Genomic DNA, 27307 nt, shown 5'->3' on the forward strand with positions numbered 1-27307 from the left:
TGTGTTCATCCAGCCCTACACCTTATCTCAGATTCTCCAACATCTGCAGTTCCTGTTATCTCTGATACAACTTCTTCCCCTCTCTGTATTTGCATATATAAAGTTAAAGATTTGTTACCCTTCAAGTTATAATTTGTTTAATGCTAACTGTTAGGATCTTGAGGAAATATACATTTCAATTTTTATCAGTTGTAGTTCTCTTCCTAAAATATTTCTATATTTGAAAATGTTAATTTGACTTCACTATTTTTAAAAAAAACTGTCCTAAAGACTGCAATTTCATTTTTGCTGAAGGATCTGAAGTGCTCATGTAGGTTAGGAAAAGTATTTTATTACATTTGGAAAAATTTTGCTGAATGGAGTGTTAAGACATTAAACAATTGTTACAATTTTCTTTCCACCAGAATAACCAAGAACAAGTACTTCTCCAAGGAGACGACCGACTATATTTGAACTGTGGTGACGCGTTGCAAAATCAAAATTCAAGTACCGCAGCAGCAAATTCAGGCCATCAGCCAGTCAGGGAAAAGAATCCTCTGTATAATGATATTCTAGTTCCTCAGGGTTTAAGCACTTTATTAGGACACAGGCACTGGCATGTTGTACAGGTGATGGTTTGTGCTTTTACACAGCTACTTGTATTTCCTTCATTTGTTAATAGCACTGCAAGATTTATTATTCAACAGAATCTGTCAGTTCTATGTTTTATTGTTACTACACTTAAATGCTACTATTCTTAAAAAAAAAAGGAACCAGTGCAGATAAATGATTGAACGCACTAAAAGGTTTTGCCATTTAAAAATATTCGACAGCTGTATAATTGATAGTTTAGTCAATATTAGCTCTGAATTGAGAGTCTGTAGAATGTGACGGGATTGTTGTAATTGTACTTTTGTTCTAAAGTACCACTTGAAGTTGAACCTGTCAGACAATTTTGACCAGAAGTACACTAGATTCATTTTCGTTTGCACAATTTTTGCATTTTTCTGGTTTTAATCTAGGAAAAGCTTTTATGCAGCGTACGAATTTGAACATCTGTTGTAATACAAAACATTTTTGACAGCAACTCCCTCTCAATTTAGCCTGTTCTCAGTTATGAATACCTTTCATAATAGCGTTTTTACTAAGTTCAGGCAGATGGGCCACACAATGGTCTTCATATCTTATTTATCCTTAGACTATGAGCTCATTTTCTTTGTATCCCTACATTGACTCCTCCTGCAGGAGGAGAACAACCTGATTGTCAGGGAAATGATAAATAGGAGTAGGCCATTCAACTCCTCAAACCTGCCTCGCCATTCAAAAAGATCATGGCTGATGTGCCCCAAGCTTGAATTATTCTTTTGTTCCAGCTCATCATAGCTCTCATCTCGCCATATTTCAAAATCAATTTTGAAAATCTTTCTACAATCTCTTGGTCAAGCCTCCACAACCCTCTGGTTTAGAGAATTCCAAGCATTCACTACCCTCTGGGAAAACACATTTTTTTGATGAACAGTTTTTTTTAAATGAGTGCTCCCTTATTCATTAACTATGTCCCCTAGTTCAAATTCCTCCACTAATGGAATCATTTTCTCAACATCTACCTTGTCAAGCCCTTCAGAATCTTGTGTGCTTCAATCAGATCACCCCTCATTCTTCTAAGCAGTAATGAATAAGGGTCTCACCTCTTTGATAAGTCAATCCTTTCATCGCAAGTAACTTTCTTTTGAACTCTCTTGAATGCAAGAGCGTTCATTCTCATACATGGAGACTAAATCTGGGCACAGTATTCCAGGTGCAACCTCTCCTATACCCTGTGCAGTAGTAACAAGACTTCACTACTTTTTAAAAAGTCTAACCCCCAAGCAGTGAAGGAAATGTTCTGTTTTGTTAATTACTTAATGCGTTTGCATGCTAACCTTTTGGGGTCCGTGCACAGGAGTATCTAGATCTTTGTGCTGAATTTTGGAATCTTTCTCTGTTTAAATAATCTGCCTTTTGATTCTTCCCAGCAAAGTGCATGAGTGCTTACTTTTCTGCATTAAAGTCTATCTGACAAGTTTCTGCCTACTCACTCAACCTATTCATGGCCTGTTACAGATTCCTAATGTCCTCATAACCTGCCACCTATTTTTCTGTTGTCACTGAATTTGGATGCCAACTTGGGAGCTGTGAGGGGGGAGAAATACCAAATTTTGTTTTACCCAGCAGTCTTGATAAGCAGACAAAAGTTACGTACTTCAACTACCACAATCTACCATGATGTCTGAGTACTTGTACTTTATTTAAAGTATAAGCGTATGTGTACCCCTGCATAACATTTCTATTATTGTGTGTTTTTAGATTGCTTTTAGGAGGTGTTTTGGTGTTTTTACATAGATTTTTTTTGAGGGATGTAAGGACTTGAAGCTTTGCTTGTTCAGGGTTTACGACAGCTATGTGTACCTCTTGACTATCTGGAATATTTGACCAGCACACTCCTGGTCCCATAGGTGTCAGTTAATAAAATGTTTCCTGTAGTACTAAATGCAGTTAAATGTCAATTCTACTTTTAAACATCAAGGATTAAGTAACTTATTTGTTTCTGTCTGTAGATCCATAGTACCTATCTAGAAAGTAACTGGCCAATAAAGGTGAGTTTTTTTTAATCCCAGTAAGTAAATTGTGAAATTAAAAAACATCAAATTAACTAGTGAGATTTCATTCATAATTTATTATTTCTTCAGTTTGCGGCAATAGACCAGCTGGGTCAGTGTGTTGCAGTAGCAGGCAGATATGGAATTGCACACTATGCTTTGTTTACGAGGAAATGGAAGCTTTTTGGAAATATTACCCAGGTAGGCAGTTGACTTAATTGAGTATTAGAATTACTGTTCATTTATGTTAATGCTTTTGTTTTTCATCTTTTGGTTTTTCTTCCTCCTCCCACACACACTAGTGTTAAATGCATGTTGAAATATAGATTTACAGGTATCCTAATATTTACCAGTGGCTGTTTTTCATTAGAGGAGTCTGTCTTATCGTTGTCAGCTGGCAGTTTGACCATTGTTACAGTGCAATTGAATGCAAACTTGTCTCTGCCTGACATGCCTGCCTACAGGAGCAAAGATCTTGGCAAACTTTAAACCCATTAATTCAGCAATGGTGAGGGCCAACTAAGAATGGGTAATTTAGCACAGTTTGGGATCAAACCTGAAGTATTAATCCCTGACTCTTCTGATCCCAGTACTGATCGGTCATCCAATGTTATGACAGATTTGATGTATTTATTTTAAAATGTTTTGGAAATTTTGTGTGTTCATTGAAGCAAGGAATGTTTTCTTGGGTCTTCATGCTTTATCATTCACATCTAATGAAGTGCTAGAACCCTTCACTCACCACAATTTGTTCTCCAATCCTAGTAGACGACTCCTGACTGCAATGAAATATTGCTTTTCCATTTTCAAATTTAAATAACTCCACAGAGACTGGTATCTGACCATCAAGTCACCCTTTATATACATGTAGAGAGTCTTTGACACTGATCCAGCTCCCTCAGAGCCAGGTCTTCCTCCTGTTCTTATATTGCCAGGCCAGGATCCCTGATTAAACCAGATTAACAGTCCCAAATTAGAGAACTCCTATTCTGAGATCCACCTCGCTGACTTCATTACAATCACAACATCACTCTCCTTCTGATCTTGAGGACACAGGCTGTTATTTTTTCTCTTTTGTAGCTTCTCCTGGGCTGTTTCAGCACCAGGTCAGGTTCCAACAAGTCTGTCTCTGATGTGGATGGTGTGTAACGCACAGTAGGTGCCTCTTGCTCATGGAGTGTCTCTGAAGAAATTCCGTCTCTTCAGATGGCAGTGGTGTCAAGGTAGCAACATCCCCTATGTCCATCTCAGATTCCAAGGTATCGTCAATGCTTGATGGAGAGGGAAAACCCACAGTTCTGGGACAGTTGGAAAGGCTGTCAAGGATCTGTCGTGCCACTTGTGTGTCTGCAGTTTTCATCTGATTCACTTGTTTCTTCAAGACCGTGGCATCTCCCTGAACTTCATATGTCACTGGATCTGACCTCGTGTCAACCATGCCTTTTACCCATAAAGGTGAATATTCCAGGGTGTGTACTGTCCTGGATATTGGCCTATGCATTCTCTTACTCAGTTTAGGTCTAGTGGGATTCTTTAGCTGTCTCTAAACCACATTCTGGCAGCAACTTTGATGACTTGCTGTCCAAGATCCTGAAGAAAATTTTAAACATTTGGCCAAGGCTTGGCTTTGTTTTGGGGTTTTGCTGTGATGTGACTTAGAGTCCCTCAGCTCAGGATGTGTCCTGAGTTAGGCTATGCCATTGCCTTCACTCAAATGGTGTTTCCCAAGCTGAGTTGGTCTGGCAAGGATCTCTGATTCTCTGCAACTCCTATTTGATTTGATTTATTATTGTGACATGTACCTAGGTACGGTGAAAAGGTCTGCATGCAAAACAGGCAGAGATCATAGGGTGATTGAGCAGAGAGTACAATACAAAGTGACATCTGCAAAGAAGGTGCACAGAAAGCAAAACCAACATTACATTTGTAATTTGAGAGGTCCATTCAGAAGTCTAATAACAGCAGGGAAAAAGTTATTCTTGAAGTTGGTATGTGTATTAAGCTTTTGTATCTCTTGCCCGACGGAAGAGGTTGAAAGAGATTATGACCAAGGTGGGAGGGGTCTTCGTTGGCTGCCGTTTCTTTGCAGTGAAAAGGTAGACGCTCCACTTGCTGCTTTTTCCAACGACAAAGCCAGTTTCAGTGCCAGTTTGAAGTCCAGTTGGACTTTAGGTAGGAAGTGCTTTTTGCACGGTTACATCATTAATCCCACATATCAAATGGTCTCTAGCATCTCATTAAGAGTTAAACCAAAGTCATTTACCTCTTCCAGTCATCTGAACCTGGTCAGAAATCCTGATACGGATTCCCTTACTTGTTGAACTGCCAACTAAAACTGATAACGCCTCAGAATTAGAGGAGGCTTGGAGTTGTAATATTCCTTAACTAAATCCAACAACTCTTGAAAGATTTTAGTATCTGGTGCATCAGGGAACGTTAGAGTTCCAATAACAGCAAAAGCTATCAGGCAAATTAGTCATTTTTCTTCATCTGCCCCAATATCATTTGCCCAGAAAAAATAATGTAATCTTTCCACATACTGGACCCAGTCTTTGATGGCAAGATCGAACGAGTCAAGCTTCCCAAATAACAGCATGATGCCAGAAATGCTTACCTCAACTCAAAGACAACCGTTTCGAGCAAATTTCTTCAGGAGCATGTTTTTCTTTCATTGCTACTAAAATAACTCCACAGAGCCTGGTATCCCATCACCAGTTCACTCTATTTACATATAGAAAGTCTTTGACACTGATCCAGCTGCCTCGGAGCCAACTCTCAGCGTGAACAGAATATCTGACACTGTTGTAGAACAGAATGACCTAGGGGTGCAGGGCATGATTCTTTGAAGTTTGCATCACACATAGATGGGGTGGCTAAGAAGATGTTTAGCATGCTTGCCTTCATTGCTCCTACCATTTGAATATAGGAGGAGTTGGGAAGTCACATTGAGGTTGTACAGGATTTTGGTGAAGCCTCATCTGGAGTAGTTTGTTCATTCTATTCTCCCTGTCATAGGATATTATTAAACTGGAGAGGCCTCAAGAGATTTAATAGAATGTTGCTGGGACTGCAGGGTTTTCATTATCACTTGATAGACTGGGACATTTTGCACTAGAGTATAGGCGATCAAGTGGTGACCTTGATAACAAAGTGTGAAGCTGGATGAACACAGCAGGCCAAGCAGCATCTTAGCACAAAAGATGATGTTTCGGTCCTAGACCCTTCAGAAAAAGGTGATTTTCTGATGAAGGGTCTTGGCCCGAATCGTCAGATTTTGTCCTCCTAAGATTTTGCTTGGCCTGCTGTGTTCTTCTAGCTCCACACTTTGTTATCTTGGATTCTGCAGCTTCTGCAGTCCCATTATCTGATCACAAGTGGTGACCTTGTTGAGGGGTATAAATAAGGCACATGGCAGGTGACTTTTCCTTAGTGTAGAGGACTTCGAGGCTCGGGGCACATTGTTAAGGTGAGAGGAGAAAGATTTTGAAAAAAGGAATGAGGGGCGCATGCACTGTCTACCCTACCTATGTTTCATAGTACTTAATTTTTCAAAGCGACAGCTGGTGTGGTGTGGTATGATGTGGTGCATCAGCTGCTTCCTTCTGACTCCTAGCTGTGCTTCAGGTGGGGAAAAGGGTGAATGTGGCTGCTGAGATGATAGGGATGTCTTTAGAAATCATATGGTGATTATATCTAGGCAGTGCCATATTTATGACGGGCTGCTACCACACCCATTTTTTGATTCCGATGTGGGAATGCAACTTCTTACTGTCCTGACGTGACAGGTAGATCTTTGCATGTCAATGCGGAATTCAGAACAATGAAACACTGAATTGCAGGTGATCCTTCCTCATCATCATATTTTTGTGCCAGCCTGTCAGACCATGTTGGGTAGTATGAAAATGGATCCAGCCAGGGAAGAAGCAATAATCTTTTTGCAGGCTGTCAGATCAGTCTTATTCCCCACAAGAAAGTATGGAAGCTTTTAACTGTAATTCCTTTAAAGACTTTTTGTTTCAGATCAAATTTAAATTTAGAATCATAGAATTCCTACAGTTTGGGAGCAGAATGCAGGCCATTCTGCTCAACTAGTCCACACTGCCCCTTTTGAGTAGCATCCCATCCAGATGCATTCCCCTACCCCTGCATTTCCCATGCCTAACCCACCTAACCTAAACATCCTTGGACACCTGTGGGCAATTCAGCGTGGCTAATCCACCTAACCTACACATCTTTGAACTGTGGGAGGAAACTGGAGCACCCGGAGGAAACCCATGCAGACATGGGAAGAATGTGCAAACTCCACACACGTTTAGTTGAAGTTCCGTACTGTATTCAATCTAAAATGATCCTGCATGTGGGATTGAGACCAAATGCATTCTTCATTTTAAGCAGGGATAATTTGATTAAGGAAAGAGATAAGATTTTGTCCTTATTCCTATCCTTGCTGCACCACAAGAGCCCTGCAATCAGTCTTTATGAAGTTAGATGAAGTTAAAAATGTGATGAGCAGTAATTAGACAGATTCAAGACCTCCAACAAGACTGAACTTGGTGCAACTTTCACCTCTTTGTTAGATTGCCATCTGTAAGAAGGAAAAAGGATGTGGGGTTGATGTGGCACTGAGGTTTAAAAGCATAAGTGTCTCTAACTGTCAAAAAGCAGCATTTGTGGTTTTCTTGAAGCAGTTACCAGTTTCTCTGTAGATTGCTATGGCGTAAATCTAAAGGCAAAGGTATCCCACTACCATCGGTATGAATAATATTTTGCAGGTGAGTCAGGTAAGATCGGTAACATCAGCTTTCTTTTAAATGATGTAGGATTTCCTAGCATTATATGTGACAGGCAATTTTTAAAAATTCAGTCATAGCACCTGAACCATATCAGCCTCTGTCTTTTGATTATTTGAGTTTGTTGACTCATTTGATTATTGTATTGATTGCCTCATTATCCCAACGGTGTGCAGGTTGTGAAAATAGTCTCTCAACTTGACAGGTGAATATATAGTATCTTTGTTTTATATAGATACATTTTTTTTGTTGATTCCCTGTTACAGGGATTGCAGATATCTACTGTTTTCTTGTTTTGTTTTTGTTCATGTCTGTCCCCATTAACTCCTCATAACTGGTTTAAGCTGCAGGTGCGTCTCTCTTCATCAGTAATCATTGAGATTCCTTTTTTCCCCTTATTTGGTAGCTACTCTCTTATTTACCTGTTTAGATCATCCTTTTACCCTACAGTAACTTTTTGTTTTGTCTGTTGAAATTGCATTCCTTATTCTTTGGAATTATGGTTGATTTGATGATTGAGATTTATTTGTGCTTTGTACATTGGAAAGTGTCCAGTGGCTTAAGTGTGTTTGAATTTGTAAATTTTATAAACAGTAGACTTTTTGCTGTCTGTTACTATTTCATTTCTTCCAAGCTTTTTATGAACAAATAGTTTTAAACCACAAAAATTCCTTTTTGGTGATTTTGATATTTGTGGAATTCAGCCAAAAGTTAACAAGTGCTGTTAGCTCAACAGTGTTAAAACAAAACGCTCTGCTCACCATGTAATTAAGGAAACATAATTTGTGTTTGATCTAGGTAGCAGTAATATTTGGAAAATAAATTATTCTGGTGGCATTTTCTAATCCATACGTACCTATTTTTAGGAACAGAATATGGCTGTGACTGGTGGTCTTGCGTGGTGGAATGACTTTATTATTTTGGCATGTTATAATTTGATCGACCAACAGGATGAGGTAAGTGAAGAGCTCTTGCCTGGCATGCCCAGCTTTAAATAGATTGTAAATTGCAATAAAACGTAACAGCAAATTGATTTTGTAGCACCATATTTTCCAGTTCTTGAGGCAAAAATATAGTCTAATTTAGTGTTTACAGTAAAATTGCTGTACATTCTCATGTAAAAGGGGGACTGAAGCTGAACCAAAAAGGGGTAAACTTATACACACAGTATTTTTTGAGAGTTAGAATCTACCCCCTGTCATGTCTCACTGCTTAAATGTTTAAGTTGATATGTCGGCCGATCACAGGATTGTCAGTAGGAGACTTTTCGCAAGCCCCTCTGACCCGTTCACATAGTTTTAAACATTTTGTCTGTTGCCTCTCTTGGTGAATGTCTTCTCTCCACTTAGGAAAAAGTGGAATACTTTTTAAGATAAGGTTGTCCTTCAATGGCTTGTTTAAAGAGATATCTAATGGCTGAACAAGACTGGGAACCAACACAATATCAAATTTTTGCAATCCAGCTTCAATAATATCTTCGAGACGATGTGATCTGCGCATGTCCTGAATACGTTATTCACAAGGATGTTGCAATGCAAATCCATTCTGAAGGTATCTAACTTGTGTCTCTGGCTCTGTCTCTCTCTTCAGAGATGGTATCAGAGTTTCTGTAGCACTTTGTTTGTTATACCTCACCAGGGCAGCACACTGGATACCAAAACCTGCTATTCCTGGAGTCATCACAAAAATCAGATTTTATAAAAGTACGCAAGTTTCCCGAATTTGAGTTTATGTTGGCAGAGCCCATGGACCAAATAAATAGATTTTAGCAGCAAGTAATGAAAGTCTTTGTTATTATACTTTTTGCTTGTCAGGACTTGCTGCTCCTCCATCTTTCTTCGGGTGTTTTCACTTGCTTGCAGGAAGCACAAAGGAACTGGTTCAGAACTTAGTCTTTGATTTACTGGCTCAAAGCTACAGCTTTTAGCAGTTGATGCAGGGAAATAAACTGGCATTCTTCAAGTTACATTTGCTTTTTACTGCATAGAAAAAGACAGTGCCTCCCTTTTTAGAGGTTTAACAGCTTCAGACCATATGTGCACACTCAAACTGTTCAGCTACATGAAAGCCAATCGCACAGTTATTGGCAGGCAGGCAGCCTTTGTCAGGGTCAACTCATCATCATTCCACAGATTAACCCATTACTTGTTGCTATTGCTGGCGGAATCTCCATTTGTACAAGCTGCAGACTGCTGCTCATATGCACTAGCTTGTCCACTCTGCTTGAAGAAACAATAACGTAAACAGCATTTAGAAGTAGTGTAAGGTAACTTGCTTTTAAAAAGTACATTAATCCTTTCACACAATTATTGGCTTTTAAACAGTCCTTTTCCTGTTTCAGTCCATAATTTGAAATACCAAAAAAAAATTTTGTTTTCTTTTAGACTATTCACAATCTATGTTAGCAATTTGTGAGGTTCAATAGTTATACAAGGGGTTATGCTATAATGCGATAGTTGGGTTCAAGCGCAACATGGTGTTATAGAAAATCGCGTTATATAAATTACTGGGCATGTGGGTAAAGCGGGGTTAGGGGCAGACCACCAAAAAAGTAGCATTCAAAATCACTCAAAATTCTTCCTCACTGCTCTTCTGTAAGAATTGGTGCCAGTCATCAGCATTAGCTGCTTCCGGTCGTCAACACTGGCATCATCCCGTTGCAAGTAGCATCATAGAACATAGAACATAACCGCACATTACAGGCCCTTCGGCCCTCTGTTGTGCCGACCTGTCATACCGATCTCGAGCCCATCTAACCTACGCTATTCCATGTATGTCCATATGCTTATCCAATGGCGACTTAAATGTACCTAAAGTTGGCGAATCTACTACCGTTGCAGGCAAAGCGTTCCATTCCCTTACTACTCTCTGAGTAAAGAAACTACCTCTGACATCTGTCCTACATCTTTCACCCCTTAATTTAAAGCTATGCCTCCTCGTGCTCGCCGTCACCATCCCAGGAAAAAGGCTCTCCCTATCCACCCTATCTAACCCTCTGATTATGTTTCAATTAAGTCACCTCTCAACCACCTTCTCTAATGAAAACAGCCTCAAGTCCCTCAGCCTTTCCTCGTAAGACCTTCCCTCCATACCAGGCAACATCCTAGTAAATCTCCTCTGCACCCTTTCCAAAGCTTCCACATCCTTCTTATAATGCGGTGACCAGAACTGTACGCAATACTCCAAGTGCGGCCGCACCAGAGTTTTGTACAGCTTCACCATAACCTCTTGGTTCCGGAACTCGATCCCTCTATTAATAAGAGCTAAAACACTGTATCCCGCCTTAACAGCCCTGTCAACCTGGGTGGCACCTTTCAAGGACCTGTGTACATGGACACCGAGATCTCTCTGCTCATCTACACTGCTAAGAATCTTACCATTAGCCCAGTACTTTGCCTTCTGGTTACTCCTACCAAAGTGCATCACCTCACACTTGTCTGCTCCGTTTATATTATACTCCATTTGCCACCTCTCAGCCCAGCTCTGCAGCTTATCTATGTCTCTCTGCAACCTGCAGCATCCTTCGTCATGCAACATCAGTTGAAGTGAGACAATTTAGTAAAACGCCAGTGTTCAGGTTGCTGCTAAAAACATCGCAGTTTGAAGAACCAAACAATAATTAGCAGGTTTACAGATTCTTTGTTATTGCAGCCATAGATTTGCCTCTTCTTCACCAATGCACTGTACATTCGCACCCACACTTCAATGATTCTCATCTTCACCCAATCATGATCACGAATAGCAAGCCCTCAGCTACATCCTGCTACTGCCAGCAGTCAGTCTGAACTACCGCAGACACAATCCTTTCGACAGCAAAATAAAATCTATGGTCACAATAGCATCCAGCTTCCAACAGAAACATAAGATCACTAGCAGTATCCAGCATTTCCTGCAATAATATCACCCAGTGCTCAACCTCAACACAATTCAGCAGCATCAAATCCCAAAAGCAAAAATCAGTCACGGAGCATCACTTAGTCATCGGAGAGAATCCTGAACACCAGCATCAGCAAAGCCTAATTAGAAACAATATCAAGCCACCTGCCAACAACATTGCCCAGATGCCAGCGACTAACTGTATTCATGGATAAGACCATTTACCTGTCAGAAGCATCGACAACACTTAGTCACTGGTAATCATATCACCTGCTCATTGGCAGCATCTCCCAGTCAACAGCAAAACTTCCCAATATGCAGTTACACTATGTTGTCAATAACAGTGTGAACCTGTCACCATCCCTTATCGACTGGGCATTGAGGATCACTTATTTCCTCAAGTGGTTTCTCATACTTTGAGAAACCTATTGCCTAATTTAGACTGAGACTCAATTCTATACTTTTATCAATCTAACTCATTTTCCAATAGATTGTGAACTTGAAAGGTTGAAATTTGTTACATGATAGGCAAATTATCCAGACTCCTGTGTGATGATCTTGATGTGACTTTTCAAAATAATACAACAAGAATATTATGTTCTTATGTTCTGTCACAGTTGTGTTCCTGCTTTCTTGTTGCAGTTCTCTATTATTACTAAACAGTGGGGGGATCGCAGTATAGCCAACACAAAGTTTGCGTTTTACAAATACCATTCCCTATTAGTTAATTGCATTGTAGCCAATTTGTGTTGCTGGAGCACACATTAAAGGAGAAGCCCCTGTTTCCAAAATTTGCTGATGACAGAACTGGTTGGAATGTAGGTGTGTAGAAGATGCAAGGAGGCTTCAAGAGGGCTTGAGCAAGCTAAATGAATCAGCTAAAATATGACATTTGTAATGTTATGTAAATAAGTGTGAAGGTACTCATTCTGCCTCAAAAGTGCTGACGGTTTGGGAAATACAGGTGTGTAAAGAGACCTGGATGTTCATGAGTTACCAAAAGCTAAATGTGTGTAGCAAGCATTTAGAAAAGCAAATGGTGACTGTTAGATCTCATATTTTCCAGTGAGGATCCGAGTTGCGGGGTGGTTTCAAGTAACTTTTATTGCAACTTTATTTTCAGTACAGCTTTATTTCTCCCAGAGCAATAAGGTGCACAAAGTTTTGTCTTAATTTGTATAGTTTAAACTTAAAGTTCATCCACTTCGTTTACTATCAGTCGACAGAGCTGAGTTATCCCTTTGCAATTGGATCTCTGGTACAGCATCTTATACAGTTCAAGCTTGCCTCAGCAATTTATTTGACACAGTTTAACTGTTAATAGTCCTCAACCCGAATGAAGCATTTGGCAATTTATTTCACGATGTTTCCCAGAAACACTAATCTCCCTTCTTGAGGCTTCTCAGTGGATACCTTATTCATAGATATGTCATCATAGAATCCCTTTGGCGTGGAAACTGGCCCTTTGGCCCAGTGAATCCACAATGATTCGCAGAGCATCACACCCAGACTCATCCCCCTACCACCCACCTAATCTAGGCATTCCTGAAAACTGCAGGAAGTTTTAGCATGGCCAATCCGCCTAACCTGCAGATCTTGCACCTCGGGAAGAAACTGAAGCACCCAGAGCAAACCCATGCAAGCGCGGGGAGAATGTGCAAACTTCGCACGGCTAGTTGCCTGGGGTGGAATTGAACTCAGTTCCTTGCTGCTGTGAGGCAGCAGTGCTAACCAGTGTGCCACCGTGCCACCCTGAGCATAGCTTCAAGTACATTCTTGGACCCTGTGAACTGCCAGATAACTGGATACTTGCCAATCACTCCTGGACTTTTTAAATTCCTTATTAATCTAATTACAGGAAGTACAAAAGAATATTGATTTTTGCTAATTGCTAAACTATTAGTTCCAACAAAGTTATATGGCTACTCCTAATGTTAGAATTCTTTAGCTAACAAGTTGTATCTTACCATATATATTAGACACCTCTATCTTTATCCTTGGGTGCCTTATGTTCATTCAATCCACATTGTTGTACCAGAGATTCAATTGCAATGTTGTTTATTTCTCACTTTAATGATATGGGGGTGGCTTTTACTGTCTGAGACTAAGTAGCTGTCATAATTTTTATTTGAATCTTTTCCCCTAATGCTGTCAGTGATTGGTGAATCTATTACTACTTCAGAATCTATATCTATGATTAACTGAAGAATTGTATCTAAAATCGATTCTTACTATTGTAACAGATTAAGTACTTCGAGCACTAATTAGTGTTTTGTGCGGAAATAACTGCAGCTGCATAATGTATCTCAGTTCAGTAACATTGAGTCTGCTCTATTGTTCTACTTGTGAAGACTATAGTATTTTTCCCAAGCGCTCCAACTACTGTCAGCCACGTTCTGCTGCATTAATCATGGGCAGCCGTCTGGTATTTTGTGCTGCTCAGTCATAGGCACTGACCTTTGCGGAATTTGAGTACAGATGTGAAGATAGCTTCCTGCAATTGTAAAGCTCTTTGATGACACCACACTTAGAAAAGTGTGTGCAGTTTTGGTCTCCTTATCTAAGGAGCAATGTACTTGCCATAGAACAGAGTTTCCTGATATGGGAATTAGAATCCTTAGTGGGGTCACAACCACTGTGGCAGCTCTAACTGACAGTGGTACAGTGGTAGCTTCCCTACCTGTGGGCCAGAGATCCCTTTCTACCTGTATCTATAACAATTGTGCTCTCGGCCAACAGCCCTCTCTTCTCTCTCAGACCACTTCTCCTGACTTGGCTACCATTGAGAGGTTGCAACACTTTTCAGACCTTAAATGGAGCCCCATATGGGAAAGATTTGGGAAGCACTGTCATTGAGGGAGTGCAATAGAGGTTCACCCTGGGATGGTGGGATTGTTTAAAATGAGTGGTTGAAATAGTATCAATGTCTACAGCTCTTTAGTTCCTTCTAAGTCACAATTGGAATCATTGTTTACTTTTTAGGCTTTTCGATGAGACGCTAACTGGGTCCAGTCTGATGTTTTGAATGCGTGTGAAAGATCCCATGCCACAATTTCACAGGAACACAAGACCTGTCCCTGGCAACCTGACTAATTTTCATCTTTCAACACCGTTACTGAAAAATTGTTGGGGCTTGGTGTACCCACGTTGCCAGTACTTTGAATTGTGGTCACCATTGCAATAAAAGCAATGTAAATGCAAATCTGCACTTTCTTTCAAAGGCTGGGTTTCTGTTTGCATAAATCTTAAAAATTAGATATTTTTGCATGCGTTCCAGCTTCCAGCTCGCCAGTGGGAGTGTCTGAACTGATGTGGGCGATAAAGGTTGCAGGAGAATATCTCAACTTTGAAGAATACAGGGGTTTTGGCTATCACTTTCGATCATTGGCCTTCTGCTCAATTCGTACAATGATCAGTTAATTGTTTGTGGTCTGCGAACCGAATATTCAAGAAGAGCTTGGCAGTTGATAATCCAAATGAACTCCAAGAAGAAATACAAGACGTGGGTTGCTGACTAAGCCAGCACTTGTTTCCAATCCCAATTGCCCTCAAGTGATGCTGAGTCACCATTTTTCATTGCTGAAATCAGTGTGTTGGAAAGGAAGTTCCACAATTTTGACCCAACAACAGTGAAGGGATGGTGACTTGGTTATACCAATTCAAGATGGTGTGTAGCTTACACACTGGTGTTCTCATTCATCTTTTCTCCAGATCCTTCGAGGTAATAGAGGTCACAAATTTGAAAGGTGCTGTTGCAGTGCATCTTTAATATGGTATACACTGCTGCTGGTGTGCATTGGTGGGAGAGTGATTGAATGTTGAAAGCAGTGGATGGGATGCTATTCCAAATAGGCAGCTTTTCCAGATTAGTGCTGAACTGCTTGATTTGTTGGAGCTGCACTCATTCGGACAAGTGGAGAGTATTCCATCGTGTTCCCATATTATGCCCTGAAGATGATGGGCAGACATTGGAGAATTGAGATGTATGTGCCCGGAATTCCCAGTCTCTGATCTACTGTTGTATTCCCATTTGTTTAAAAAGTTAAGTTTCTGGTCAGTGGTAATTCCCCTTGTGAGTTGACGGTGGGGAATTCAGCAATGGTAATGCCATTTGAATGTCAAGGGGGAGATGGTCAATACAAGGAATTTGTGAGGTTTCTGTTACTTGCCAGTGATCGGCCCAAGCCTGCATGCTGTCTGGGTCTTGCTATATCCTAGTGATGTCCCATGGTTGAGATGATTGACCTTCACAATAACTACAGCCATCCTTTTTTTTTTAAATTTTCTTTTTACTTCTACCTCATCTCCTAGTAGATAAACTTAACTGATTTCATTGCTTGCAGCCTGAAATGCTGCAAGATAATGCCTGCATGTTAATGCCTGTCTTTTTAAAATGCATGTTGTAAGGACTACGTACATTTTATTTGGAAATATAAATAGGAAAACGGAAGCTTGGACTGCTAATGACAAAGAATCAAAGCAAAACAGAAACAGAATTGTATGATGTACAGAAAACTGTGTAACTCCTGAACAAATCTAGATTTGATACTTGCATCAGATGAACTCGCCTTTAGGTTGCAAAATAAGAAACAAGGCAACAGCCTTGGGTTTGGTTTTCACTAGCACCTTGCCATAGGTGAGAGCGTGGTTGTTTCAGACCTTTTTAGATGCCTGCAACAAGCTAGATACCTCCCTCTTCCTCTTGAGTATAGAAAATAAATAGTGCTTTAGAAAATCAAATCTAGTTCATGCCAAAAACCTAGGCCCGTAAGACATAGGAGTGGAAGTAAGGCCATTTGGCCCATCGAGTCCACTCTGCCATTTAATCATGGCTGATGGGCATTTTAACTCCACTTACCCGCACTCTCCCCGTAGCTCTTAATTCCTTGCGAGATCAAGAAATGATCAATCACTGCCTTGAAGACTTTTAACGACCCGGCCTCCACTGCACTCCGTGGCAATGAATTCCACAGGCCCACCACTCTCTGGCTGAAGAAATGTCTCTTCATTTCTGTTCTAAATTGACCCCCTCTAATTCTAAGATTGTGCCCATGGGTCCTAGTCTCCCCGCCTAACGGAAACAGCTTCCCAGCGTCCACCCTTTCTAAGCCATGCATTATCTTGTAAGTTTCTATTCGATCTCCCCTCAACCTTCTAAACTCTAATGAATACAATCCCAGGATCCTCAGCCATTCATCGTATGTTAGGCCTGCCATTCCAGGGATCATCCGTGTGAATCTCCGCTGGACACGCTCCAGTGCCAGTATGTCCTTCCTGAGATGTGGGGCCCAAAATTGGACACGGTGTTCTAAATGGGGCCTAACTAGAGCTTTACAAAGTCTTAGAAACACATCACTGCTTTTATGTTCCAACCCTCTTGAGATAAATGACAACAAGTTTTGAAGATTTGTAGCTCAGGTTGAGGTTCTGGATGTGAGTTTGCTCGCTGAGCTGGAAGGTTAGTTTTCAGACGTTTCGTCACCATTCTAGGTAACGTCATCAGTGAGCCTCTGACAAAGCGCTGGTGTTATGTCCCGCTTTCTATTTATTAATAAATAGAAAGCGAGACATAACACCAGCGCTTCGTCGGAGGCTCACTGATGATGTTACCTAGAGTGGTGACGAAACGTCTGAAAACTAACCTTCCAGCTCAGTGAGCAAACTCACATCCATAAATGACAACGTTACATTTGCTTTCTTAATCATAGACTCAACCTGAAAGTTAATGTTTAGATCCCTTTGTACTTCAGCTTTATGAATTTTCTCACTGTTTAGAAAATAGTCCATGCCTGTATTCTTTTTTCCAAAAGTGCAAGACCTTGCGTTTGCTCAAGTTGAATTTCATCAGCCATTTCCTGGACCACTCTCCTAAACTGTCTAAATCTTTCTGCAGCCTCCCCACCTCCTCAGTACTACCTGCCTGTCCACCTAACTTCGTATCATCGGCAAACTTCGCCAGAATGCCACCAGTCCCTTCATCCAGAGCATTAATATATAAGGTGAACAGCTGCGGCCCCGACACTGAACCGTGCGGGACACCACTTGTCACCAGTTGCCATTACGAAAAAGAGCCTTTTATCCCAACTGTCTGCCTTCTGTCAGACAGCCAATCCTCAATCCATGCCAGTAGCTCACCTCAAACACCATGTGCCCTCACCTCACTCAGCAGCCTCCCGTGAGGCACCTTATCAAAGGCCTTTTGGAAGTCTAGATAGATAACATCCACTGGGTTTCACTGGTCTAACATACTTGTTACCTCCTCAAAGAATTCTGACAGGTTTGTCAGGTGCAACCTCCCCTTACTAAATCCATGCTGACCTGTTCTAATCCAACCCTGTACTTCCAGGAATTTAGAAATCTCATCCTTAACTATGGATTCTAGAATTTTACCAACAACCGAAGTTAGGCTAATCGACCTATAATTTTCCATCTTTTGTCTTGATCCTTTCTTGAACAAGGGGGTAACAACAGTGATTTTCCAACCATCTGGGACTCTCCCTGACTCCAGTGACTTTTTGAAAGATCACAACCAACGCCTCCGCTATTTCCTTAGCCACCTCCCTCAATGCTAGGATGTAGCCCATTGGGTCCAGGAGATTTATCAATTTTTAGACCTTTTTTAGCTTTTCTAGCACTTTCTCTTTTTGTAATGCCTACTATACTCAACTCTGCCCCCTGACTCTCCGTAATTGTTGGGATATTATTCAGTCTTCCACTGTGAAGACTGACACAAAGTACTTATTAAGTTCTTCAGCTATTTCCTTATCTCCCATCACTAGCCTTCCAGCATCAATTTGGAGCGGCCCAATGTCTACTTTTGTCTTTCATTTGTTTCTTGTGTATTGAAAGAAACTTTTACTATCATTTCTAATATTACTGGCTAGCCCACCTTCATATTTGATCCTCTCCTTCCTTATTTCTCTCTTTGTTATCCTCTGTTTGTTTTTGTAGCCTTCCCAATCTTCTGATTTCCCAGTGCTCTTGGCCACTTTTATAGGCTGTCTCTTTTTTCTTTGATACATTTCCTGACTTGTTTTATCAGCCATGGCTGTCTAATCCACACCACCACCACCACCACCACCCCCCCCCCCCCCCCGCAGATAATCTTTCTTTTCTTTGGGACGAACCTCTGTACTGTGTCCTCAATTACACCCAGAAACTCTTGCCATTGTTGTTCTACTGTCTTCCCCGCTAGGCTCTGCTTCCAGTCGATTTTCATCAGCTCCTCTCTCATGCCGTTGTAATTATCTTTATTTAACTGTAACTCCATTACATCTGATTTTGCCTTCTCTCTTTCAAACTGCAGACTGAACTCTATCATATTATGATCGCTGCCTCTTAAGTGTTCCCTTACTTTAAGATCTTTTATAAAGTCTGGCTCATTACATAGCACTAAGTCTAGAATAGCCTGCTCCCTTGTGGGCTCCATCACAAGCTGTTCCAAAAAGCCATCCTGTAAGCATTCCATGAATTCCCTTTCTTTGGATCCACCGGCAACATTATTCACTCAGTCCACCTGCATATTGAAGTCCCCCAAGATCACTGTGACCTTGCCTTTCTGACATGCTCTGTCTATTTCCCGGTGCATCTTGCGCCCCTGATCCGACCCCTGTTAGGATGTCTGTACATAACTCCCATTATGTTTCTTTGCCTTTGTCATTCCTCAACTCCACCCACACAGACTGCACATCATCTGACCCTATGTCATTCAGTACCACAGATTTAATTTCATTCTTAACTAACAAGGCAACCCCGCCCCCTCTGCCTACCTCCCTGTCTTTTCGATAAGTTGTAAATCGTTGGATGTTTAACTGCCAGTCCTGAACCCCCTGCAAGCATGTCTCTGTGATGCCTACCACATCATAATCATTCAAGATGATTTATGCCATTAATTCATCTACTTTGTTACGAATATCACGAGCAATTAGGTGAAGTGCCTTAATGCTAACTTTCTTATCATTATTAGAGTTATTGGAAATCATAAGATGTCCTAAGTTATCCTTTCTTTTTGCTGCGTTCCTAGTCCGCCTCGAGCTTAAACCCACCTGCCCACATGCTATCCTGCTGCTTATCTTTCCATTTAACTCCATACTCTCTGCTTTTGCTTTCCCTTCCCCCCCCCCCCCCCCCCCCCCCCCCAAAAGTCCTACTGACCACCTTAATTATCCTTTTCGCTAGAACATTGGTTCCAGATCAGTTCAGGTGGAGACCATCCCAATGGTACAGATCTCCCGTTTCCAAAACTGATGCCAATGCCCCATGGGTCCATCTGCCCAGTTACCAAATTGAGATTAGCCATGGTTGACAGCAGTGCGATATCATCGCCGAAACTCAACTGAGAGAGAGTCAGCTTATTTCACCCCTCTTTGGTTTGAACTATTGATCCACAGACTTTGTATCTTGCCTATGTTTTCCATCCACTGTATTGTTGCAAAATTGCCTGCTTGTCTCTTCCATTTGTAAACTGTTGTGTGTATTTGGATTTAAAGGATATGTGGCTTAACTTTGCATCTTAGTTTTGTTATTTCTTAATGAAAGTTGGTGTCAGTTTCTTTTAAGAGTCAAAGTCAAACATTAACCATCTTAGTGATTAAATTTGTCATATTTTGCATGTGTGATGACTCCGAATAGTGGGGCTTGATTTTGAGCATGCACTTCCCATCAATGCATGACACTGTTAGTTTTAATCAGCAAGAGGAGCTATGTGAAAAATGATCACAAGATGATTTTTTTCCTGAGATTATTGGATGATACAATTATTGCTATTTGTCATTCGTTATAAATGATCTAACAGTTTTAAAGACTGGTTTGAGTAAATCTGCCATTCTGCGCATTTTCCAAAAAGAAAACCTTTGGTGAACATTTTGCTCACTTACAAAGTTTGCAGGCTCTTCAAATGAGCTACGGATTATGATTGAGATGAGTATTGTGTGCAAAATTTATTATCCTTCGAATTCATGTTGAAATTTCCTACAAATATTGTTAAAATTTTAATGTCCATACTCTCATTTCTTTTCAAAAATAGCTACGACTTTATCTCCGGTCATCCAACCTAGACAATGTTTTTGCACATATTACCAAAGTGCAATCAGAGGCTTTGCTCATAAATGTCTTCAAGGATATGGTGATATTGTTCAGAGTGGACTGCTCTATTTGCTTATACAGTATTGATCGGAAAGATGATGGGTGAGTAGTCTCCCAAGTTCTTGTGTTTAATGCTGTTCTCCAAGGAAAGGTAAAACAAAGCATGTGAACTTTTGAAACATTGGTCTGTGGTTAGAGCAGCCACACTGTTGTGACATAACCAGGTTTTGCACTTACCATGTTCAGCTTGGGCAATTCTTTAAAAAGGTTTTAATTTTTGTTGCTTATTAATTATGCCTAATCACAGCCTAGCAGTACAAATTTACATGAAAATGTCTGAACTAAAACTAATTTTTTACAACATAAAATTGTTTAGTCAAGATATTACATTTTACCTTGTTTCACTAAAAGATTCTAGTTCCATTTCTAATAATAGTTTCAAATGTTTCAAATAAACAAAGGCACCTACATTCATTCATTATGGTACTGAAGCTCCTGAATTAATGTAGGTAGAAGTTTATAGAATTGAGGACAAATTACTGACATGGCTGGGAAATTAGTTGAGTGGCAACTGTGGTAGGGATAGTGAGTAAGTACTCAGATAGACAGGATATATCCTTGCAAGGATCTGTTTTAGGGCCTCATTTATATTTGACACACTCTCCCACAAAAGGCTGAGAATGCTTGAGAGTAAAATTTTTGTTAAGCAGAGGTATTAAGGGATTATGGGTCAAAGACAGACTTATGGAATTAGAGCATAGATTGACTATAATTTCATTGAACAGTGGAACAGGCTGAAGGGCCAACTGCTAGTCCTAAGTTTTTTTTGAAGATTTGGAGTTTGCATAATGTCAAGTAGCTCTTTTCACTGTGTATTAAAACATTCAAAGAAATAGAGCCCTCTTTTTGTTCTGTTTACCTTCAATTTCAATTGTGGTTATTCCGTCATAATAAATAGCGAAATGGGCTCGAAGAGCTGAATGGTTGACTCCTATTTTCTGTGTTCGCTATATGTTGGAATGCCTGCGCGTCAACTTGCTGCCTTGTTTGTGTGCCCCCTCACCTCAATGTTTATATGTGTACAAATCAAGATGTTATATATCATGCCAGTTTCAGTAGGTATTTTAACTCCTAAGACATTATGTAAATTGTAGATGTATTTCATTTGGAAATAGATACAAAACAAAATCTAAAACATGACTGTACAGTTGTGGTTTTTGCTGACAAATTATTGATGAAACATGAATGCTTTTTTAATGGAATTATTGCTGTACTATGAACAGTTGTCGTGAGCATATCTGTTTGCTAAAAAAAATACAAATCTCTGATTTGAGTTTCAAAAGTGACCTTGTCTTTCTTGAATAGGGGTGCATGTTCTTTCAAATTGCCCTGGCTCACTCAGGACTTAAAAGCAGGTGACTGGTCTCCTGTGAAACTTGTGGTTTAAAAAAAAACACAACAAGAAAGTTGACTTTGCTATGTGTGCATGGCATTTTTTCCAAACCTATATTGAGAGGAAGAGGAGGCAATCTCTTCTCAGCATCTAGCAGTTCAACCTTTACCTTATCAGCATTTATGAATTTTCTTCTATTTTTGTATGAAACTTTATCATTGCTCTTCCTGGCCCCTGATGGTCCAGTTGAGATTTGGTGGGGGCCAGTTTATATGCTGTGTCCTAATCATGTTAGCCTGGCAATGAATTATGTCACAAGTCTTTGCCTTGGTCTCTCTTAAATTGTGTTGCTGGCCATCTGTAGGATAAAGATTGAGCTGAGATCGTCCATGTTTTTTTCTGCCCAGGGTACTGCTTTGAAGAATCTACACCACTTCTTTTCAAAAAAATAGAATTGAATTATAAGACAAACATATTTTGTTTTCTCAAGTAAGTAGATGACTTGTCAGGGTAGGATGACATGTTTGTCTAATATCCCATTAGGAGCGCACACGTTGCATTATATTATTATTCAGCTGAGAGTTTTTGAACAGTCTTTTGAAATTTCTGCAACTTATCATTAGGTATTAGAGGAAATGATTCTACAGTTTCAACTGCAAGGAGTTAGCACTGAGAAACACAAATTTCCACATTATTTGGCATTATGCATCATTTACAGTGACTGCAAGGTTTGAGTTTTTTTGAAAACCTATTCCAAAGAACCTCTTCACTTTACAGGTTTAGTATCTGAGCCTGAGCGGGTAGAGTTTGACTGATCTTTTGGCTAACACATGTGCTCCTATAACTACAAAATCATTGCTAGAAAGCCAGTTTTCTTTTCTTTTCCCAAAATGAACTGAGCCTCCATAATCTAGATCCTTTAATCTGAGAGTAGTAGAGAATACAAGAAGCTATTTTACTATTTGCAAACAACACATACATGTTATGAAAAATGCCAATGGTGCATTTGATTATACTGTTCTAAGATGTTCACAATGTTTGATAGGGAGTTTCCTCTAACCCTGAATTGTTTCTGATAATAGGTGAAGTGGAAGCAAATATCTCAACAAATGCTAGCAAGTTTTTTTTAAGTCATTTCATTGACTAAGTATAAAGAAATTTAGACCGTTCGGAAGTGTGATTTGCTTTTTTGAAGAAGTTGGAAAGATTTGCAGTTTTTAAATCTGATTTTTATTTTTTTTTAAACTTTAGTCCTAATCCCACTGCCAGTGTTCAGGTTCTTCAGGAGGTATCCATGTCACGTTACATCCCACATCCTTCACTCGTGGTATCAATAACTTTAACCTCTGTGAGAACAGAGACCGGCATCACCTTGAAAATGCCACAGCAGGTACCAGTTGAAACGTATGCAGTTCTGCTAACAATATTTTGTGTGATTATAAATAAAGATCAAATTTTTTGCCAACATTTAATTCCTATTTTTGTTTTGCAGTAATGTACAAGACAGGTGTAATTGGGATTAAATAGTTTTTAAATTCCATTTGCGTGTGGATTGCTAATATTCAGGTTGAATCAATAATCTTTGAAAAAGTATGCCCTTTCTTTAAAAGCCCCTAAAATTTTATTCTCTATAAAGTATGCCAATAAATTTGTTAGTAGAATGGAATCCTTAAGTGTCCACTCTCTAATGAAGACTTCCCAAATGGATGAAAGAAATTGATAGAGCAAAACTTAAATTGCGGTTTGCTTTAGGTTTCTCTGCTTTTCCCCATCCAACCATTTCCTCAATACCAGACTTTCATCAGGAAATTTGGTGCTGTCACATCAGCTGATCAATCAAACTGTTTGCTATTTGCAACTTATTCCTGCACCTCGCCTCATCTCCACACGTATATGTTATCATGTTGCCAACTTATAAAGTAGGCAACAGCTCTGAGCTCAGCAACAAATTGCTGGAACCAATTGCACACTGCCTTTGACATTGGTTTCTGTAGCTGGAGACTTATAATTGGTAATGAGCAAAGGCTGTTGAAATATTTCCTCAAGCCTGTGGTGCATCCAGGTGATGCCATGGAGAGCTGTGAGCTGGTGAGTCAGCTATTGCAGCAACAGTTGCTGTTTGTAAGCCTGCGTTAGCTCCCCAGTATTCTTGAACAATTTTAATGATCAGTTTTCTGGATGAAGCACGTATAATTAAGATGCCGTTGCACACAAAATGTGAAAGTCATATCCTTTTATTAAAAGGAAGGGTGATGCGAATATTGAATAGTCCTTTGTTAAATATTTTCCCTTTTTAAGTTTAAAACACATATGTAAGGGTCCTGAGCTTTCTAGTACATGGTAATCTTCTGAATGGACCCATAATCTTAAAAGTAATAAAGGGAGATTTCAGTGCACTTACTAGTGGCTTAAGGCCACCAATTCCCTGTTTCTGCTTTAGAACAGCGGAGCTAATCCAAGAGCAAAAGTTCGTGAATTCTTTAAATTTTTTTTCTCCGCACCTTCCCCCTATAGTTACTAAGATGGCTAGTCCCATAATGAAACTAACCATCTAAATCATACAAAGGCTTAATGAGAAATGTCTGAGATGCTAGTAATTATACAGAGTCATATCTTCTTAACTGCAATGATGCAGGAATTCTTTATTATGACCTTGCTCTTCACATCAGAGATTTCAAGTCTAATAAGATAACTACCATTGTATAAGTACCCCTTCTCTGCACTATTTGAAGTAGTGCTATTTCCTTCAAAACAGGTTATAGCCTTTGAATTGTCTCAGATCTATTCCACGTGCATGGAAACTGGTGACCATAACTAGCACTTAATTTATTTCCAGTGTATTTTTGTGTTGATTATTTGTAGCATAAGTCTATGATAGTGTTACTGAATAGTCTTTATTTTCTCCCCCCACCCTAGGCCTGTGCTGCAGAGAGCATTATGCTCAATTTAGCAGGTCAGCTTATCTTACTACAAAGAGATCGATCAGGTCCTCAGGTACGAGAGAAGGACAGTGTTTCCAAACAAAAGAAACTGGTAAGTAAATGCGCCAGAATAACCTCCAACCAGCTCAGGAGGAAAACTTTATTTTAAAAGCATCATATAGCTATTCTAAGATGAAATTGGAATAGATATTGCTCTAAATGATCAATTAACTTCTGATTTAGTCCTTTCTCAAGATGAGCATTTTGTTTTGTTGTTTAGCTCCCATTCTGTGCTCCAGTGGTGCTTGCCCAGTGTGTTGAAAACGTATGGACTACCTGCCGATCTAATAAACAGAAGCGTCATTTGCTGGAGGCTCTTTGGCTTAATTGTGGAGAAGCAGGGATGAAAGTCTGGCTCCCTCTTTTTCCTAGAGACAATCGTAAGCCACATTCCTTTCTGTCCAGACGGATCATGTTGCCTTTCCAGATCAATATTTATCCCCTGGCTGTCTTATTTGAGGATGCTTTGGTCCTTGGTGCAGTGAATGAAACTGTACTGTATGACAATTTATACACACATAACAATGAAAAAGAACCTTTGGAAGTCCTATTTCCTTTCTGTACTGTTGAGAGGACCTCCCAAATCTACCTCCATCATATTCTTCGCCAGCTCCTGGTCAGAAACCTTGGTGAACAGGCCCTGCTCCTAGCTCAGTCTTGTGCCACATTACCATACTTCCCTCATGTACTGGAACTGATGCTACATGAAGTATTGGAAGAAGAAGCTACCTCTCGGGAACCTATTCCTGACCCTCTGCTTCCAACTGTAGCAAAATTCATCACTGAATTTCCTCTGTTTCTCCAGACAGTAGTTCACTGTGCTAGAAAGACTGAATATGCCTTGTGGAATTATTTGTTTGCTGCTGTAGGCAACCCTAAAGATTTGTTTGAAGAGTGTCTGTTGGCGCAAGACTTGGACACTGCTGCATCTTATCTCATCATCTTGCAGGTAAGAATTTGACACACTAAATCAAACAATAATCTTCAAAGAAAGGCAACAATCAAAGCATTTGTTGTGATTTGTAGTGGAAGTTTGTTATGAAACATAATCAAATTGAAGTCTCAAACATGTAGCAGCATGTATGTTGAAGACAGTCAAAAACAAGCACTTGTATGAATTAGACTTTGTTTTAGGAAGGGAACAGGGTGCAGCAAGGCAACAGTAAATTATTATATGTCCTGCTTATGTAAACCTTGATTCTAAACCTGAATGGGACAGAAATCTATTTACAATGATGGCTGTAGGTATAGATTGATTAATGAAATAAAGATCAATATCACCTTTCATGTGACCTATTAACAAATTGGTAAATTCGTGTTCCATTTTATCCTAGATTATGGTTTGTTTCACATACAGCAGTGTGTGCAATAGAAGTGGAAGTATGTTTTTTTTTCCCCTGCAGTTCCTTTAGTTGATGCTTTTACTTCTAAAATATAGTTAGGCAATATTGATTTCAAGGTTTATTTCCCAGGAGCAGCAGTAGCTAGCCACTGCTTTTGTTCAATGTATTGCACCTTTTTTCCCATGTATCACAGCTTCAGTAAGAAAGGCTCAATTGAATGTCTTTTGTCAGTACATCTCTACAGTCACAGGCATATATTAATGACATCTAAGGATGGCAGATTTAAACCATGTAGGACGAATACAAATCCATTTGTATATGCTATTGAAATAAATTATAGAAGATTCTTGTGTCTACCAATTGAAAATTGGTGCAATTAAGGAATAGTAGGGTGTGTGTGTGGTGGGAAAGGAGGAAAGGCAAATTTTAGGGACTGGATCCATTAAACCAGATAAAATTGAAATGGTAGCAAATCCTAAGGCATTATTCAAAGAATATTATTTTGACAATTCAAATAATCTCTACCATGGACTTTTCTTGTTTTATGTTACGTTATGTTTACCTCCTATCTTCAGTCTTTCAGTATATTTAGTGTCGTCCCATTGACGTACTTCATCGGGCACAGCAGTTCCAAAAACCAATGCCTTGTCAATGGTCTTTGAGAGGACCATCGTAACTGCTTCCTGGAGTTAACACGTTTCTTCTGTTTATTTGTAATGCATTCTTAAATGTTAGAACAGTAGATTATTTTTAAAAACTGGAAGAATGTAATTTGATCTAGCTATCTACCTACTAGAGGTCAGATTCAGGAGTGAGTTGCAATGAAACTTTTGATTTTATTTTCCACTTTCCATTCCACAGAACTGTTATGCACAAAGAGGCTGTTGATCCATTGTGTTCACACTGACTGTTTGACCACTTTCTCTTGTGGCCAATTTCCTGCTTTTCATCTGCATATTGTTTTTATTTAGACATCTAATGTCCCCTTCCAGTACTTCCAGGCAGTACGTTCCATACCACAGCTATTTGCGAGATCAGGTTCTTTTTTCACTTTGGATCTGCTTCTTTTGCAAAATACTTTAGAGCTATCCCCTCTGGTTCTGAACCCACTTGTGAGCAAGAACAGCTTCTCCCTTTCGGCACTTAATAGCCCCCTCCTGATTGTGAAAACCTTTATTAGAGCTCTCTTAATATCCTCATGTCCACAGAAAACAGCCTCAGG

General features: G+C 39.8%; 1 protein-coding gene across 1 annotated transcript in view; it reads left to right on the forward strand.

Moving 5' to 3' along the window:
- The window catches only part of ric1 (RIC1 homolog, RAB6A GEF complex partner 1), a 162658-nt gene that overhangs the window by 104991 nt on the left and 30360 nt on the right, over positions 1-27307 (forward strand). Inside the window, exons 12-19 of the mRNA XM_048528358.2 lie at positions 405-608; positions 2577-2615; positions 2709-2819; positions 8275-8364; positions 20310-20470; positions 23013-23151; positions 24678-24794; positions 24963-25691. Of these exons, the coding sequence (XP_048384315.1) occupies positions 405-608; positions 2577-2615; positions 2709-2819; positions 8275-8364; positions 20310-20470; positions 23013-23151; positions 24678-24794; positions 24963-25691 (1590 nt within the window). The remainder of the gene's footprint in view (positions 1-404; positions 609-2576; positions 2616-2708; positions 2820-8274; positions 8365-20309; positions 20471-23012; positions 23152-24677; positions 24795-24962; positions 25692-27307) is intronic.

Source organism: Stegostoma tigrinum, chromosome 3, assembly GCF_030684315.1.
Source record: "Stegostoma tigrinum isolate sSteTig4 chromosome 3, sSteTig4.hap1, whole genome shotgun sequence".
NCBI classification, from domain to species: Eukaryota; Metazoa; Chordata; class Chondrichthyes; order Orectolobiformes; family Stegostomatidae; genus Stegostoma; species Stegostoma tigrinum.